The sequence below is a fragment of the Callorhinus ursinus genome, unplaced genomic scaffold, assembly GCF_003265705.2.
Source record: "Callorhinus ursinus isolate GAN/ISIS: 27379988/994484 unplaced genomic scaffold, GSC_fseal_2.0 scaffold122, whole genome shotgun sequence".
Lineage (NCBI taxonomy): Eukaryota > Metazoa > Chordata > Mammalia > Carnivora > Otariidae > Callorhinus > Callorhinus ursinus.
In genome coordinates, this window is record NW_027397184.1 from 719270 (window position 1) to 734794 (window position 15525).

Below are 15525 nucleotides of genomic sequence, written 5' to 3' on the forward strand. Positions count from 1 at the left end.
AGGCCGTGGGGACCTTGAGGACTGCCTGTGTCTGAGCTCTGGACTGGGCAGGTGGGCTCTTGGGGTGGGCCACCCAGCAGGGAGGGAGGGCGACCCATGCTGTCATTTATGGGACACTTGCTGGGTCGAAGCACCTGAGTTTAGAGACTCACTGCATTACCTCATTTAATCTCAAGTGACTACCACTGACGTTCTACAGTTGGGGAAACTGAGGCAGAGAGGGAGCATGCCCTGTTCGGGGCCATGTAGTGAGTCTGGATTCGAACCCAGATCTTAGTTCTTAGCTCTCCCCACAGGGCCTCCCCTAAAATGAAGGTGACAGAGGTTGTGGGGCCTCTGTTTTGGCTACTGGCCAGTGCTCGATTTCCAGTGTGTGGGGGGCTCGAGCGGGGAGCAGCAGTCTGGGTCCTGGGCGGGGCCATCTGCAGATACAGCTCAGGGATGAGATACACACCTGCCATGCTCCTGGGGGCTTCCTGCTCTGGAGTGAGGGAACCCCCAGGGAAACGGCCCCAGGAGCCCACTGCTCAGGGCCTTCCAAGAGAGCACACCCTAACCATTCCCCATATAGCTGAGCTCCTGGAGTCTGTCCTGCATGGACCCGAGATCACCACCTTTAGCTCCAGGACCCCCAGAGCGTCTGGTCTGCCCCCTTCCGGGCCATGCATCCTTCCCCCGTGTACCTGTAAGCACAGTTGCCCATGTGGGCACTTTTCAGAAGCCACAGTTTTTTAGCAGATTCTCAAAGAAGTGCTGAGGACGAAGACCAGAGCCTGATTTATCGATCGCAGAGCTTCTCCCTGAAGCAGTGACCAACGGCAGACCCAAAGGGGCAGCTCAGAGCAGGTGCCCAGTAAATACCAGTGAATGAGTGAAGGAGAACGCACGAGTGATTTGGAACTAGGAGTTGGGCTCTCATCTGTTCTTTATTCAGGGATTTAGGCTCGGACACCCCCTCAGGGTGCCCTGTTTTCAGGTCCCCTTCCTCTAGCTGGTTATTCCTCATTCCCCCAATTGTCCTGTGCAGCTAGGCCATGCTGGCCTCAGCCACTATTTGCTGAAATTGTCCTTGTGGGGGGACGTGGGATTTGGGGGGCCTCCTTCAGCAGCAGTGGTGCAGACCTTTCTCTCACTGCCTCCGGCAGGAGGGGGTACTGGGGAAGCTTGGTGGGGGGAGTAGATGCTGCCTGACGCGCCTCTGCTTCCGGCCCGGGCATGCCCGTCATTCCCTTGGCGGTCCAAGTGGGAAACTTGGCTTCCCAGAAGCTGGGCTCAAGGAAGTGCGTGCTCAGGAAGGGTCTGATGGGACAGGAGGAGCCCATCCTGCAGGGGGGACCCGGGGGACCCACTCTGATGTTTAACCCACGATCATTTCTGTGCAGACCATTGCCCTGTGTGTCCTCATCCCCCCGCTTAAAGAGCAGATTAACTCCACTGTTAACATCGGCATGTCTGGTGAAGCCCGGCAGGGGAAATTGGGGGGTAGATGCGGCATGGGTGGGGGGTCTGGACGATTAGCAGTACCTGAGACAGAAGGATGGAGCCAGTCCTTGCTGCAGCGTGACCCCTCGGGCTTTAAGATACAGTGGGAACGCAGCCCCGTACGGTGCCCTCTGTGCAAACGGGTGTCCCCAGGGTTAAACCAGGGTCAGTGTTGTAAAGTCTCAACTCAGGGATGACTTGAATGCGGCCACGTGGGTTCTCAGAACCTCTTCTTAAAGATGCATTCATGTATCTAATTCAGGGCTGCCATTTTTTTGTTGTCTTGGGGGTGGGTAGGGGGAAGAAAGCCTGAGACTGTGTGACGTCCATCCATCTGTCCACCCATCCGTTCCCCAACCCACCCACCCAACCCCTCCCTGAAATCCTGCACCCTCCCCACTCCCCCACCCCACATCTCATTCACGTGTCCATCAACCCACAGATCAACCACTGTCCCACCCACCTGTCCTCCCAGACAGCCATCCATCATCCGCCCACGTATCTGTCTGTCCATCCATCTGTCCATGCTTTTCTCGTGACAGGCTTCGTGCTGGGCGGACGTGGACCCAGGCCGGGAGCATGGTCAGATCTTCCCACGTGAGGTGGGGTTGAATGGAATCTTGAAGGGGTCTGGGTCTTGGGGAACGGGGTGGGGCAGGAGACTGGGGGCAGAGTGGTTGGGGACAAGGCCGCCCCTGCCCCATGTGCTCCTGTCTCCTCTCGGGGCCAGCTCCCGGCAGCCCGGCTGGCCACCCCTCCCTCTCCCACTCTGGCCCACACTGGCGGTCATCTGTCTTTGGCTGTGGCAGAAATGGGACTGGGCTTGTGGTTCCATTCTCGAGGGAGCTCGTGGCCCTGAATGAGGGTGTTGGCATGCAAGGAACAGAGTCCGTTCTGTTGCATTCTGAGCTGCCCAGCTGACGGAGCGGCACCCCGCCCCCCCCAGGAACCCTGTCCCTCGCCCCCTCTGCAGGTGTTTACCACATGTGACGTCAGCCTTAGGATTCAGTGGTGCCGAGGTCACTGTCTCCCTTGTCAGGAGCAGTTTGGTTGGGGGAGTGGACACGGGTTCAAGGCCCAGAGAGGAGATGGTGGGGGAGACGGATGGACTGCTCCTCGGGCACAAGGCTGAGGCAGCGGAATGTGGTGGGGGCTGGGGTGTGGCCTCGGGGGACGGCTTACCTGTGGCGATGACCCAGGAGGGAGGGAACATCCGTGCGGCCATCGAGGAGACACTAAGGAGACTGCCGTGCTTCGTCTGGGGCCCCTTGCCCCCGTGGCTCCCTTTCCAAAGGGGAGACAGGTCCTTTGGGAAGGCCGCCAGCGCTTTTCAGGACATGCTCTGACCCCAAGCCAGGCCTCCGTGGGCTGGTGGGTGGGATGGCAGGGCAGTAGCCTTCTCAGAGGCCCCTGGTGTGTGCCCAGGATGATGGGCGGCCTCCCACACAGCGTGCTCGGCCACTGCCCTCGGGCGGGGAGGGCGCTGGGTGCCCTGGAGCTGCGCCGGCCCCGCCAGAATGCCCTCCTGCGTCCTATCCTCCAGGTGGACGGAGCCGGCAGCCCTCTCGGCCGTGGCTAACCACGGGGTGCCCCAGGAGCCCACATCCCCGTTTCTGGAATCCCCCTCAAGTGTGCAGGCAGGAGTGTCTCAGCGGCAAAAGCGCCCTGCCGTCCCTAACCCAGTTCCCTCATTTGCCAGTGGGGCCGCGCGGGGGTCGATGGAGAGTGACCTTCCGTGCCCCAGGGTCAAGCTGCGCTCTCCTCACCCTGGACTCCTCCCCCTGCTGGTTCTGACGCACAAGCCGCTGTCATGTCGGTCTGCTTCCTTCTGCAAGAGCAGACAGAGCCTGCCCTTGCAGGGCCGTCGGGGGTACTTGGGCTGGGTGCCCGGCCGGGCCGAGGAGACCTGCTCACTCCCCTCCCCTCTCTCCACAGGCCCTTTCCCTCGGAGGAGACCACCGAGAATGACGACGATGTGTACCGCAGCCTGGAGGAACTGGCGGAGTAAGGAGCTGGCGGGACCGGGTCGCGACGGGACGGGGCTGGGGACGGGGTTGGGGACGGGGGAGTTGCGGCCCCACTCCGGGCAGAGCCGCCCTTCCGCCCCACCCAGGGCCTCCCCACGCGGTTGGTGGTGTCACGGGTGCCCCCAGCCTCGTGAGAGCTCAGGCGGACAAGTCATTCTTCACTTCACGCCTCCTTCCGTGTTCTGGAAGGTTCCCCAGCTACTGCTGTGTGGGTGGGGAGAGCTGGTGTTTCCAGAAGCAGGGGCCTCTGGAGCTCAGGCTATAAGCAGGGGCAGTTTGTGGGTTCAGGGGTGTCTCGTGGCCCAACAGGGGTGGGTGAGGGCCCGAGACCAGGCCACCTGAGGCCACGGGGGCATCTCCCTCCTTCTCTATGACCCCACCCAGACTCACATCGCTCTGTCTCTGAGAACTCCCTTATTCCATCCTCACGCAGCCCAGGCCCGGTCACCCTCCCGGCTATTTCGCCTCACAGTCCTGAAGCCCCCAGGAACCAACGAGAAGCCCGGGGCGGTGGTCCGGCTCTGTGGGGTCAGCGGTGGCCAGGGATGGGGGCCATGCAGCTACTGCTCAGAGAAGGGGTCCGGGCAGCTTCCCTGAGGAGGGGCAGGGGGATGGAGGAGGCAGGGTACCCCATTTCCGCAGGCGAGGAGGCTCGAGCAGTGATGGGCTTGTCCCGGCCCTGGGCTGGTGCGTGGGGGCCCTGACCCGGCTGGCCCCCTGCCCTTCCCAGCCTCCTGCCCACTGGACCCCTCGTTCCCGCTTAACAGCAGACATGGCTTTGCCCCGGAGAAATGGCCGCTGCTTCTGGGGAGACTTTCCGTGCCCCTCCTCTTCCTCAGCACAGACTGGGAGTAAGACCCAGTAAGAGCTGGTGCTTCCTGGGCGCCCTCCCAGTGTTGAGGCTCCGTGCTTCATGCCCACCCTCCCATCCGGGGCTGCCTCTAGGGCATGGGGCCCGGCAAGTGTTTTTGCAGGATCCCCGTCGATGTAAACACTCTGAGTCACCAAAACCCAACATGTCAGCACCGTGCTGGCTGCCCGATCCCGGGGGAGTCTGTGAATGAGGCAGCTCGCCGGCCAGTGGGAGCAACCGCCCAGCCCACCTTCCTGAGCCTGGGCTGGCCCTGCTGGGATGTGTGGGGCGCCCTGGGGCACCTGTTGGCCCCGTGCCGGTGTGAGGTCTGGAGAGTGCCCTGAAGGAGACACGTGGGGGCCGGGGTCCGCACGACTCCTGTCCGGGTCCTGGAGCACCCCGCCTGCTTGCCCTGACCAGTCCCAGGAAGCACAGACGGACTTGGCTGTTGAGAAAGGGGCCTCGTGTGGTGCGGGCCTCAATGACAGGCTGCTCCCCCCCACCCTGAAGAGAGTGGGAAACTGAGGCTCAGAGGCACAGCTGGAGGGAGGTCCCCCGGGGGGGGGCCCAGCCCATCCCACCTTCTCCCCGGCTGCTGTCAGCAGTCCCCTCACTTGCTGAGCTCAGGTTGGAAGTGCCTCTTTTCCTCTCCTCCTGGCCTTTCTTGCCTTGAGGTCCTTCTCATCTGCCACCTCTGGGCCTGGGTGTCCTCCACTTGGGAAGCCTCTTGTACCACCCCTCTGACTCCGAAGGGCACCCACAACCCCGTTTGGCCTTTGGGCTGCCCGTGGGGTACGCCGTGATTAGGTGGTGAAATGTCTGTGTTCTGTAGACCGGCGGGTTCTGAGGTCAGACCCCGTGTCTTCTTCATGCCCCCCAACCTTCAGCCCCTGGCAGCACGCACCTCACGCACACAGTGTGACAGCAAGTCCCACGCGGTAAGGACAGTGATGGGGGTGGTACTTACAAGAGCCTTCTCAGGGCTCGGCATCGCTGAGACTTCATCTCCTTATGTACAGCCCCACCATCTCTTTGTTGTTGTTTTTTTTTAAAGATTTTATTTATTTGACAGAGAGAGACACCGCGAGAGAGGGAACACAAGCAGGGGCAGTGGGAGAGGGAGAAGCAGGCTTCCCGCCGAGCAGGGAGCCCAATGCGGGGCTCGATCCCAGGACCCCGGGATCATGACCTGAGCCGAAGGCAGTCGCTTAACCAACTGAGCCACCCAGGTGCCACCCCCCTCCCGCCACCATCTCTTTGTAAGGTCTGCTCTGCGGGGTCCCCATTTCACAGACAAGGAACTAAGTAAGGCCCAGGGCCCAAGAGCCCCCGTCAGGCGCCAAGAGTGGGGTCTTCAGCTGCCATTTCTCCTAAGTCACCAATGTGAGGCTGAGGGTCTGCTCCTTCCAGAAACGTCCCTCCGTGGTCAGCACAGACCGAGGGCTCCGGGAGGACAGGGTCATGCTGGCCTCGTGCAGCCCAGACCAGGCATGAGGTACGTCCTCGGACCAGCCAGGGAGCCTCCCCTCCGCGGCCACGTGGGGGTCCCTGCCCCCTCTGGTGGCTGCTGGTGTACGTTTGGGGTTGTGTTCCTGTGCCCTCAGTCCCACAGTGGTCCTGGGGTGCCCATTCCCCCCGTGACCAATGCCCGGAGCCAGACACGGGATGTGACTCGGCTCACACAGGGAAGCCAGGCCGGGCTTGCCAGTACTCCTGTTCCGTGACATTAACAGCACGCCTCCTTCCTTATGACTGTGGTCATTGCCAACATAAATCATGAATTACAGGGAAGGGGGATGCATTTGAGTCTTTAACTCACGTTTTGGTCCCAGTGGTTCCAGTTTAATAAATTTTTCATGCTTTTTTTCCTCCCTTCTCTTTTTACTGAAAAGCACGATTTCCTAGCATCTTGTCTCCATGGGCTTGGGATTGATATTTATCCATTAGGGCAATTGACAAGACGGAAACGGACCTGCCGTTGCTTACCTGGCCCTGCAGGGGGAGGGGAGGTGGCTGCAAGTCTCCGAGGCTGGAGCTGGGGCACTGGTGTGGGTCCCACGGCCGGCGGTGGCAGGGAACAGGCAGTGACATTTCGAGCGCAGCCGACTCATTCTTTGCCTTGGGCTCTTGGCCAGGCATCCAAAGTGATGATCACCTTGTGCTTCCGAAGGGCCCTGCCGGTTGCCCAGACCTCAGACACGTAGCAGCTGTTTGAGGTGGTCGGATGCTGGCTCCCCCGCAGGGAAGCTGGTGTGGTTCTCGCGGCTCCGGCGACAGACCGCCACGTGTGAGTGGCCCCACGTACACTTTTCCTTCAGTCGGTCACGTATCTGTTCAGTGGCCAGCTAAACACCAACGCTTCCTGTGTGTCGGCTCAGGGTCAGAAGCTGGAAACATAAAGGGGAATGAGACCCACCCCTGCCTCCTAGGACCCCAGGAGGGTGGGGTCACATGGGTCTCCCAGGGGGGACCTTTTGGAACACCCTTAGAGGGCTTGTTCTTACTGGAGTTGTCTAGAGCCTTCACTGTCCCCAATGTCCCCCAGTGTCCTCAGCCCGCAGGATATTGCTTCACAGTGAAAGCCCCCTTCCGGGCCACCTAGAGCAGCTATCTCGGCCGTGCAGAAGAATCTGTCCATCCTGCTGCCGCCACGTCTTGTGTCCGAAGCAGCAAAGCCTGTCCCATCGGACATGGCCTGGGAGCCTGGGCTCTGTCACCTCCTAATTGCATGGTCTTTGGCAAGTTACCCACCTCTGTGCCTTGGTTTCCCTATGTGTAACCCATAGGTGTCAGGATCAGCTTCGGGAAGACCATCTGTGATATTGCGGGGGGCACAGTGCCCGGTGGGAACACTCTGAGCCCTCAGGCGGGCATGGTGGTTCCTGTCTACCTGTTTCACCAAAACTGGCTTTTTCCCTGGGTTTCCTAATAGCCGTGGCAATGCTGTCTGGCAGGCCACATGCGTGATTGTAGACTTTCTAGCAGAAACAGAAGTAGGTGCAATTAATGGTAAGAATGTATTTTTATTTAACGCCGTATATCGAAAATTGGTATTAGCTCAGTGTGGAAGCCAGCACAACCGGTCACTGATGTGGTAGCTTGCCTTCTCCCCCCCCGTGGCTCAGAGTCCAGTCTGCATGCTTGACGCTGACAGCACAGCCCAGTTCACCGGGCCACGTTTGTGAGCCCACAGCCACGTGTGGCTAGTGGCCCCAGTGTGGGCGGCACGGGTGTTGGATCCAGAACACGGTTCCAGGAGCTTGTGTGGAGCCCTCCCCACATTTGAATGGATGATGCTGGACTAACATTATGTTCTCAAGTGCTCTAAGCTCGCTTTTGAGATCACTGAATAATGTATAATCGAATAATAGAGTAGCTGGTTGAAAAAATTAACACGAAATACTGCCACTTAAATGGTCTATTTCAAGCTCCCGGGGCGCCGTCACTGACCGCGGAGCTGGGAAGAGAGGCACTTGGCTCTCTCTTCCCAGCCTCTACATGCTTCTGCGGCGGTGTGGGGGGCTGCACTCTCCGGGTCTTCTCCCGGCATTTGGACACGGCAGCTTTGGGATTTGGAACCTACACCTTTTCTGTGTTTTGGAACTAGGAAGGGATGGAGGGGTTTCTTGCGCCAAATTAGGCCAGGGGGCTTGGGTGGGTCACAGTAACAAGACCCCCCAGCTCTGCTCAGCCGCCTTGCCTGGGGATGCTGGCGGTGGGAGGCGGGGACGGGTGCCAAAGCCCACGGTGACGGATGGCAGGCCATGAAGGGCAGGGCTGTGTGGAAGGTGCCTGGTCCCACAGCTCCGTGGGGAGGCAGCGATGGCCCGACACGTGGAGGCTCCTGTCCGGAAGGGTTGCTGGGAGCTCCCTGGGGCGGGAGCTCGGAGAGATCATAGGCGCATGGCCTCGGGCTGCTTCTCTGCGGTACATGCCCCCGGATGCCGGGGCTTCGTGACCTGGGCTCTGGCTTTGCTCTGTAACATCCCTCGTCCTTTCAAGGGGCCTCGGTTGCCCCCGGGTGACACCATGCCGCTCACTGGGGGTGTGCTGGCAAGCACCTGCTTATCCGAGGCTGAGTAGCAACAAAGGCGACATTCTGTGTTACTCAGGGCACGTCAGGTCCTTCGTAGGGTCTCAGTTTCCCTACCTCTGAAATGAAAGCAGCAACTGACAGAGTGTGGATCCCTTCAAGCCTGAAGGATCCACGGCTTTATGGCTGAGGAGCCCACTGCTTAGCACTCCCGTCACTTCCCTGGGAGTCAGAGTGATTTTCAGGCTTAAGCAAACCTGATTGTGGCACGGCAGGGGACATAATTTATCTATAAATGTATAGCTGCATGCTTTATTGAATCGTAAAATGACTTTGCAGCTTTAAATGTGTCATATTAGCGTCGTCGGGATAATTTTTTAAGATGCATAAAATGTAGAAGGAGTGTCCCAAGTCGATGCTCCTGCAAGGGTGTGAGGACGTCGTCTTAAGGTAGGGGGTCCTTCTTGTCCCTGGGGAGGGAGGCGGGGGCCGGCCTGCTGTGAGGGCCCCCTTCCCGGCAGGGAATGGGGACAGTCACTGCGCCCGACTGTGACCCTTGTTCGAGTGACAGCCTATCCCCGCCCACCGTCCTTGCCTGCCCGCCTCTCCCCGCTGCACCGAGAGCTTGTTTGAACACTGTCCCGAGTTCCCAGATGTTCAAGCCGCTTGCGTGAAAATTCAGTGTTTCACAGACACCTGCACGTGTCGGGACGTCTGTGTTGGGTCGGGAGGGGCCGGGTTTGGGGACATCTGCTGTTCTCTCCAAAGGATCGCTTTTCCACGGGGGACAAGTTTGGAATCAGATGATGCAGAAACAGCCCTGCTAAAAACAAGCAGCAGCCCCCGGCCCTGTGGGACAGGCAGCCCTCCCCAGCTCCCGTGGAGGACCCCAACAGCCCCACAGTCTGGAGGAGGTTGAAGAAAAGCCCCCCAGAGCAGAGGCATTGGCAGATGCCCCTTACCCCCCCGGCCAGCCTGGGAGGCCGCCGTCCTCAGGCTCACAGTGGGAGGAGGCTGGTGGAGGGGGGCGGGGGTCCGGGGAGCCCTGGGTGCTGTGCAGGTGTCCCCTTGCCCTGCGGTCTCACTGCTTGAGGGTGCCTCCCAGAACTCAGGCCCTGGCTCTGGGCTGCTAAGGTGGTGACAGCCGGACACAGCCCTGCCACAGCCCTCCTTCGACAAGGCCAGCTTCCGTGCGGCTGAGCTGCCTCTCATCTGGCCGTTCAGGTCTCCGTTTGTACGGCAGAGGGAGTGCTGACGGTGGGCCAGGTGTGTGTGGTCTCCAGCCGGGTATCCTTGGCAGCACGGGGGGCCCCAAACCCTGCAGAGGGTCTCTCCATCCTTATGGGAGCTCCGGGAGGCCCCTCCTGCTGTGGGGCCTGGCCCAGGGGAAGGTGTGAAGCCAGAGTCCGCAGAGCACACGCGGGGTCTGTCCCACGCGGAGCGCTGCAGGTGGGTCCCGGACCTCCCCCTTTGGACCAGAGACTGGCCCCGGGAGGTGAGGTGGCCGCACACACCAGCGAAAGAGTGGAACTGCGGTTTGAACCAGGTCCGTGTGAGTCAGCAGGGCGCCTGCCCCGGGCTGTGTGACAGGGTCTGCCACAGTCCTCTCCTCACTCCAGAAGCTATCCAGGGGGCATCCACGGGGAGGGGGGGTCAGGCCAGGAGACGGGGAGGGCTTCCTGGGGGAGGTGTTGCTGCAAGTGCACTTGGAGGGAGCATAGGACTTGTCAAAGTGTGATTTAGGAAACCTTCCCTCACCCCCGCCAGGCTGCTTACTGCCTTATTTTGGGCTAGGGTCTGGGTCTCAGCTGCGTCTCTGTGGGTTACTCAGGAATTCAGGGCTGGCGGTCCTGCCCCCAAAGTCACCATGTCTGTACATGTGGCCCAGCGGTGGGACAGGCAGCCCTGGAGCCCTGGCGCCTCTCTCCTGCCCCTGTGGTCTAGACCAGCTGCCTTCCAGAGCTGGCTACAGGACAGGGTGGGCAGAGGGCCGTCCGTCCAAACCCTGCCCGGTAACTGGGCTCATAGGGTTGTCTTCTCATTCTGGTTATGGAGACAGTTGGCCACAGCTGGTGAGACTCGCCGCCCAGTGCTCTGCTCCCCACAGCTCTGAGATTTCCTGCACTGCTCTCCTGGAACATCTCGGCCCCTTGGTGCCCGGGCCTGAGCTGCCCCGGCTGGCCTGGGGCTTGGGTGACCTTGAAACCCTGCTCCCTGACCCCCAGTTTTCTCATTCCCTGTGCCAGAGTCTGCACAAGGGGCCTCATGAACAAATGCAGAGCAGATGCCCCAGTGCCTTCTCTGACCTGCTAAATAGTCAGGTGTATGCAGGCCCATAGATACGGCACAGACTTAGCTGAATTTTTATTCTTATACCTAATTAGACCCAGGTCCTTTCAGGACCAAGGCGGTCACAGCGATTCTGTGGCCTGATTTAACAGTCTCTGCAGGCTAGGGAGGCCACTGTGGAAGGGAAGTTTCCAAGATGTGCATATTCCTCTTGGTCCCAGAAGGAAGCAGGGACCAGCTGGGCTTGGCCAGGAGAGGTTTACCTTCTGTCTAGTAAGGGCCTCTCTAAATCATTTTCTCCATACTCACTTCTGGGATGCTGTGAGTATAAAGACTAGATTAATACACAACTGACTCGGTGGCTTAGGGGGGCGCCTGGGCGGCTCAGTCAGTGAAGCGTCTGCCTTCGGCTCAGGTCATGATCCCGGGGTCCTGGGATCGAGCCCTGTGTTGGGCCCCGTGGTCATCAGGGAGTCTGCTTCTCCCTCTGCCTCTGCCGCTCTCTGCCGCCCTCCACTTGTGCTCTTTCTTCCGTACACACTCTCTCTCAAATAAATGAATAAAAATCTTAAAAAGAGAAGTACTGCTTAAAACACGAATACGCATAACATCCTGCGTTTCACCGCAAAACGTCCTGTCACGTACATGATCCCGCTGTGATCGCTTACAAATCTGCATCCTACAGAACCCAGCCTGGAGGTAACCTCCTCCAGGAAGCCACCCTGGCCTTACTAGGCTGAATGAAGTGCTCCTTCCCTGGAAGATTGACAAGCCCACCAGGACTGTCTTTGTCACCATAGCCTTCCTGCATTTGTCCCCCACCCCCGGAGCTGAGCTCCCCTTTAAGGGCAGGCAGCTTGACCTGAGCCCTGCACACTGGCACAGAGGACATGCCCGGTAGTAGTGGGGAGGTCCTGAGCCTTTGCTCTTTCCATTCTGAGGACCCGAGGAGCAGTCCCTGAGTGCCAGGCCCGGTGCCCAGCCCCATCATCTCAACCTTCACAGTAGGTCCTGTCCCCATTCTGTAGTTGAAGCAGTTAAGGCTCAGAGAGGGTAGGTGACTTGCCTGGGGTCACACAGCACACTCTACATGACAGTGTAGGGGCTGAACCCCTGAGCCATCTGCTGCTGTGGCCCAGGACATTCCTCTGGGCCTTACCCTTATGACCCAGCCCAGGGGGGTGGGGATGCACTTGTACTGCTTACAAAGTACCCCAGGAGAAGAGAGAGTTTGATAGGGAGCATGGGGCCCAGCGAACTGGGCTCCCTCTGGGAGTCTGGCAGCCATGGTCTCATCTTGGTGTGCTCCTACACGGCTTGGCAACCTTGGGTGACTGTCTTGCCCTCTCTGGGCCCTGCTGTAGGAAGAGCAGCCCCTCCCTCCCACGTTGGGGTGAGGGTCTGCTGAGGAGTGTCCATGTGTCAGTCCCTACGTGAGACCACCCGGCCCACAGCTGGCTTCTTCTGGCCCTCGGGGGGCCGCTCTCTCTGCTGTGCGGCGTGGACCGGGGTCAGGAAGTGTCCAATTTGGTTTCCAAGTAACAAGTTAATGGTGGTTCGGTGTCTGGCTTCCCATCCTCAGACAGCCCGGGGCCAGAACGCACATCCATGCCTGTCAGTAGCGATCTTTTATGTCAACTCTAAACACACAGGTTTGCCCCAGGCTGAAAGCAGAGAGTTTGTTCGCCTTCCTTTGATTTTCCTTAGGTGGTGGGGGCGGGTGGCAGGCCTCTCAGAGCAGCTGACTTTCTGTAACAAAATCGGGGCGGGCAGGCCAGGCTTCGGGGGACCAGGCCGCGGGGTCTGGGGCGGGAGGGAAGGCGGGTTCCTGCCCTCTCTGGGGGGCAGCGGGCCATTGTGAGGACGAAAATAATTGTTGGGATTTAGCATCTGTCAGCACGGCTGCGTGTTGGAAAATAGCAGGAGCGAAAGGAGGAGCCTGGGGAGAGGTGGTGGGGGAGGCAGGAGGGGGGGTCACTGCCCCCCCCAGCGGAGCAGTGGTGGGGGCTGGGGAGGCCGGGGTCCCCCGCGTCCGAGGAGGGGAATCGGGTGGGTCTCGCTGGGGCCGTGGGTCAGACCCCAGCCCTGGACGCTCACCTGCCCTTTCCCATTTGGTCCGGGATCTGCCCCCACCCACCCTGCCCCGTTTGCAGAGTCCTTGGGCTCGCTTGTGGGCGGCGGGACAGGGCTCGCTCATCATCGGCGCGGAGACCTGGCCTCCGGACTCCCAGCCTCATGTGTTTCAAAACCTGGACAGTGTTTTATTTATTTATTGAGCACAGGTCCCTGTGCTAAACGTTGTCCCGCCGAACCTCCCCTCCCTCCCTTGGGGGTAGCAGGCTGCTGCCACTTACTGAGCACCACTGAATGCCAGGCCTTTGCTGGTCACTTCCATCGTGGCTGATCCTTCCACCCACCTCGCCAGGAGCTTGGGGTTATTCCTAGTTCACAGATGGGGAAACTGAGGCGTAGGTCCTCCTGCCCAGAGTGACACAGCCAGAAACTGGTAGCGCTGAGGCTCCATCTCAGACTCTCCTCCTGACTGCTTCCCCATAGGGTGAGTGGACGAGCAAGTCAAGTTCCTGCCCCTGGCAACCTGGCGTACCCCTGTCAGGCCTGAGGGGGTGGGGACCAGACAGCTCTCATCCAGTGCTGACCAAGTGCCGTGACATGCACACAGCTTCTGTGTGGCACGGACCTTGGGGTTTTCCATGATGTGTAGCCTCTGATAAGTTAGAATCTCTCCAAGATGAGTCTCTGTTGGCCCGAGGGGTTGATTGGCAAAGAATCAGGGTGTAATTGAGACGATCTAACACAAAAGCAACACAGAGCAGATGGCATTGCCCTCTGCTGATTCAGAAGGCATTTTCGGATTTTGCAGGACTGTGGGAAGTGGGGCTGGGGTTGGGTCAAGTGTGCCAGGCCCAGATGGGAGGCCCTCTCTCCTGTGGGACCGCATGCAGGTCCGATTCTGGGTACCGGCTCATAGCTGGACACCCAGGAGGCTTGTGTCACCGGAGACCAGAGGCCAGGATTCTTGTGCAGGTGGATCTCCCTCCTGGTCAGTGTGCTGCACTCAGGACACTCCGACACTCGGGGGGGGGACTCATGCTCCCCTCCCCAAATACATCTGTTGTTTCTTTTTCCTCTCTTCCAACAACCACAGCCGTCAGGTCCAACACTGGACCCAGCGGGTCATGGCATTAACTAATCTGTTTTAACAGACGCCTAAGACATATCATCTGTCCCCTACCCTGATCAGGAAACTCACTTTTGGAGACCATGCCTTTGCTAAAAAACAAGGTGAGAGTGGGATATCCATGCCCATGTTGGCCAGAGGGTCAGAACTATTGGGAACCAGGGCGTGTCGCCCGTGCAGGTGACACCACTGCATTCTAGAAGCATCTGCATCTCAGGCATAACTGCGGCCCTGTCTGTCTCCCCACCTGGACGGTGAGGTGCCCAGCGTAGGGTGGACGCCATTGTCCAGTTGCTGGCACAGAATCTGTCTGAGGAGAGGTATTGATTTAACCAATCAGGTCTGATGGGTGTTTTATCTTAGTTGCCGAGCTAAACGAGTATGTTTGAATTTACTTTCATAATGTTTTTTGAAGTTTATTCATTTAAGTAACCTCTACATCCAACATGGGGCTCGAACCCACGACCCCAAGATAAAGAGCCGCATGGTCTTCCGACGGAGCCAGCCAGGCACCCCCATAATTTTGTTTTAATAAGAACCCCCTTCTTTGCCGCTGCTTTTATTCCCCTTCCTTCTCCATAATGTGGAACATGCATGAGTGAAATTCTAGCGCAGCTATTTTGTCATTTCAAATAATATGCACAAACCTGTATTTCTTAGTCCTTGTTGGCCTGAATTAAATAATGTTTGGGAGAGTGTTTTCGTAAGTGAAAGAAGGATGAACGTAGAAAGCACGGGGGTGTGAGTGGTCTACGGCTGTATGATGAGGACCCCCAAAAGAGGGGAAACTGAGGCCATTATAGGCAGATGACTGACGATTCGCTTCTTCGGTCTTAAGCGGGCTTTGGGTAACAGACATTCTGCAGAGCAGAGAAGGGACAGTGCCTGCGTTTCTTAGGTTTTTCTGTTGCACGTTAAGACCCCAGAACACAGCTCTTTGTCTCCTGTTTCTGGCTGCCTGTTTTTAGCCACAGCCGTGAGTGAATCAGAAGAGGCGAATGGGAAGGGGTATGTGACGAGGGATCCCATATGAATGAATGTTCCTTGTCTTTGTTGATTTTGAGGAAGGAAACAGGCTGAGAGCGTGGTAGTGGACATGCGTTGGGGTAACCGCCTGGGTGTGTTCCCGGGGTCCTAGTCTGTGGTCGTGTCCCTTCTGTGAGTACAGGGAGAGGGGGAAGAACTGTGTCATGTCACTGTTACCTGGAGGAACCCCAGGTTCTCCAAGGAGTGCTCACTGGCTGTGGGATTGGAGAGTCTGTAGCCCTTGCCTGAGGGCGCTCCCCAGTCTGGGTAGAAAGCTGCACTCCCTCCAGCTGGAGGTGTCAGAGGAAAGATATCGAGGCTGGTATAGCATTTGGAAAGTTGCGGAAATGCTGGAAGGGAGGGACCTGAGAGCAGGAACCCCCAAGATCTGATAACGCACCAAAATCCCTGGTTGGTCATTAAACCTCATATACACAAGAAAGACCCGGAGGCTTCCAGCAAAAAAAAAAAAAAAAAAAAAAAAATCCAGCATCCAAAAGCTAAATGCAGCAGCATGTCAGTTGCTGCTCACTGCTGGAAAGACAGAGTTTGAAGTTTGAGTCCAACCAGGTTAACGGTCTGTTAGAACACGTATTCAGTAGAAATAATGGAATCT

At 58.6% G+C, this 15525-nt stretch overlaps 1 protein-coding gene across 1 annotated transcript in view; it reads left to right on the forward strand.

The window, feature by feature from the left end:
• The window catches only part of VAV2 (vav guanine nucleotide exchange factor 2), a 151029-nt gene that overhangs the window by 88874 nt on the left and 46630 nt on the right, over positions 1-15525 (forward strand). Inside the window, exon 5 of the mRNA XM_073889918.1 lies at positions 3418-3486. Within this exon, the coding sequence (XP_073746019.1) occupies positions 3418-3486 (69 nt within the window). The remainder of the gene's footprint in view (positions 1-3417; positions 3487-15525) is intronic.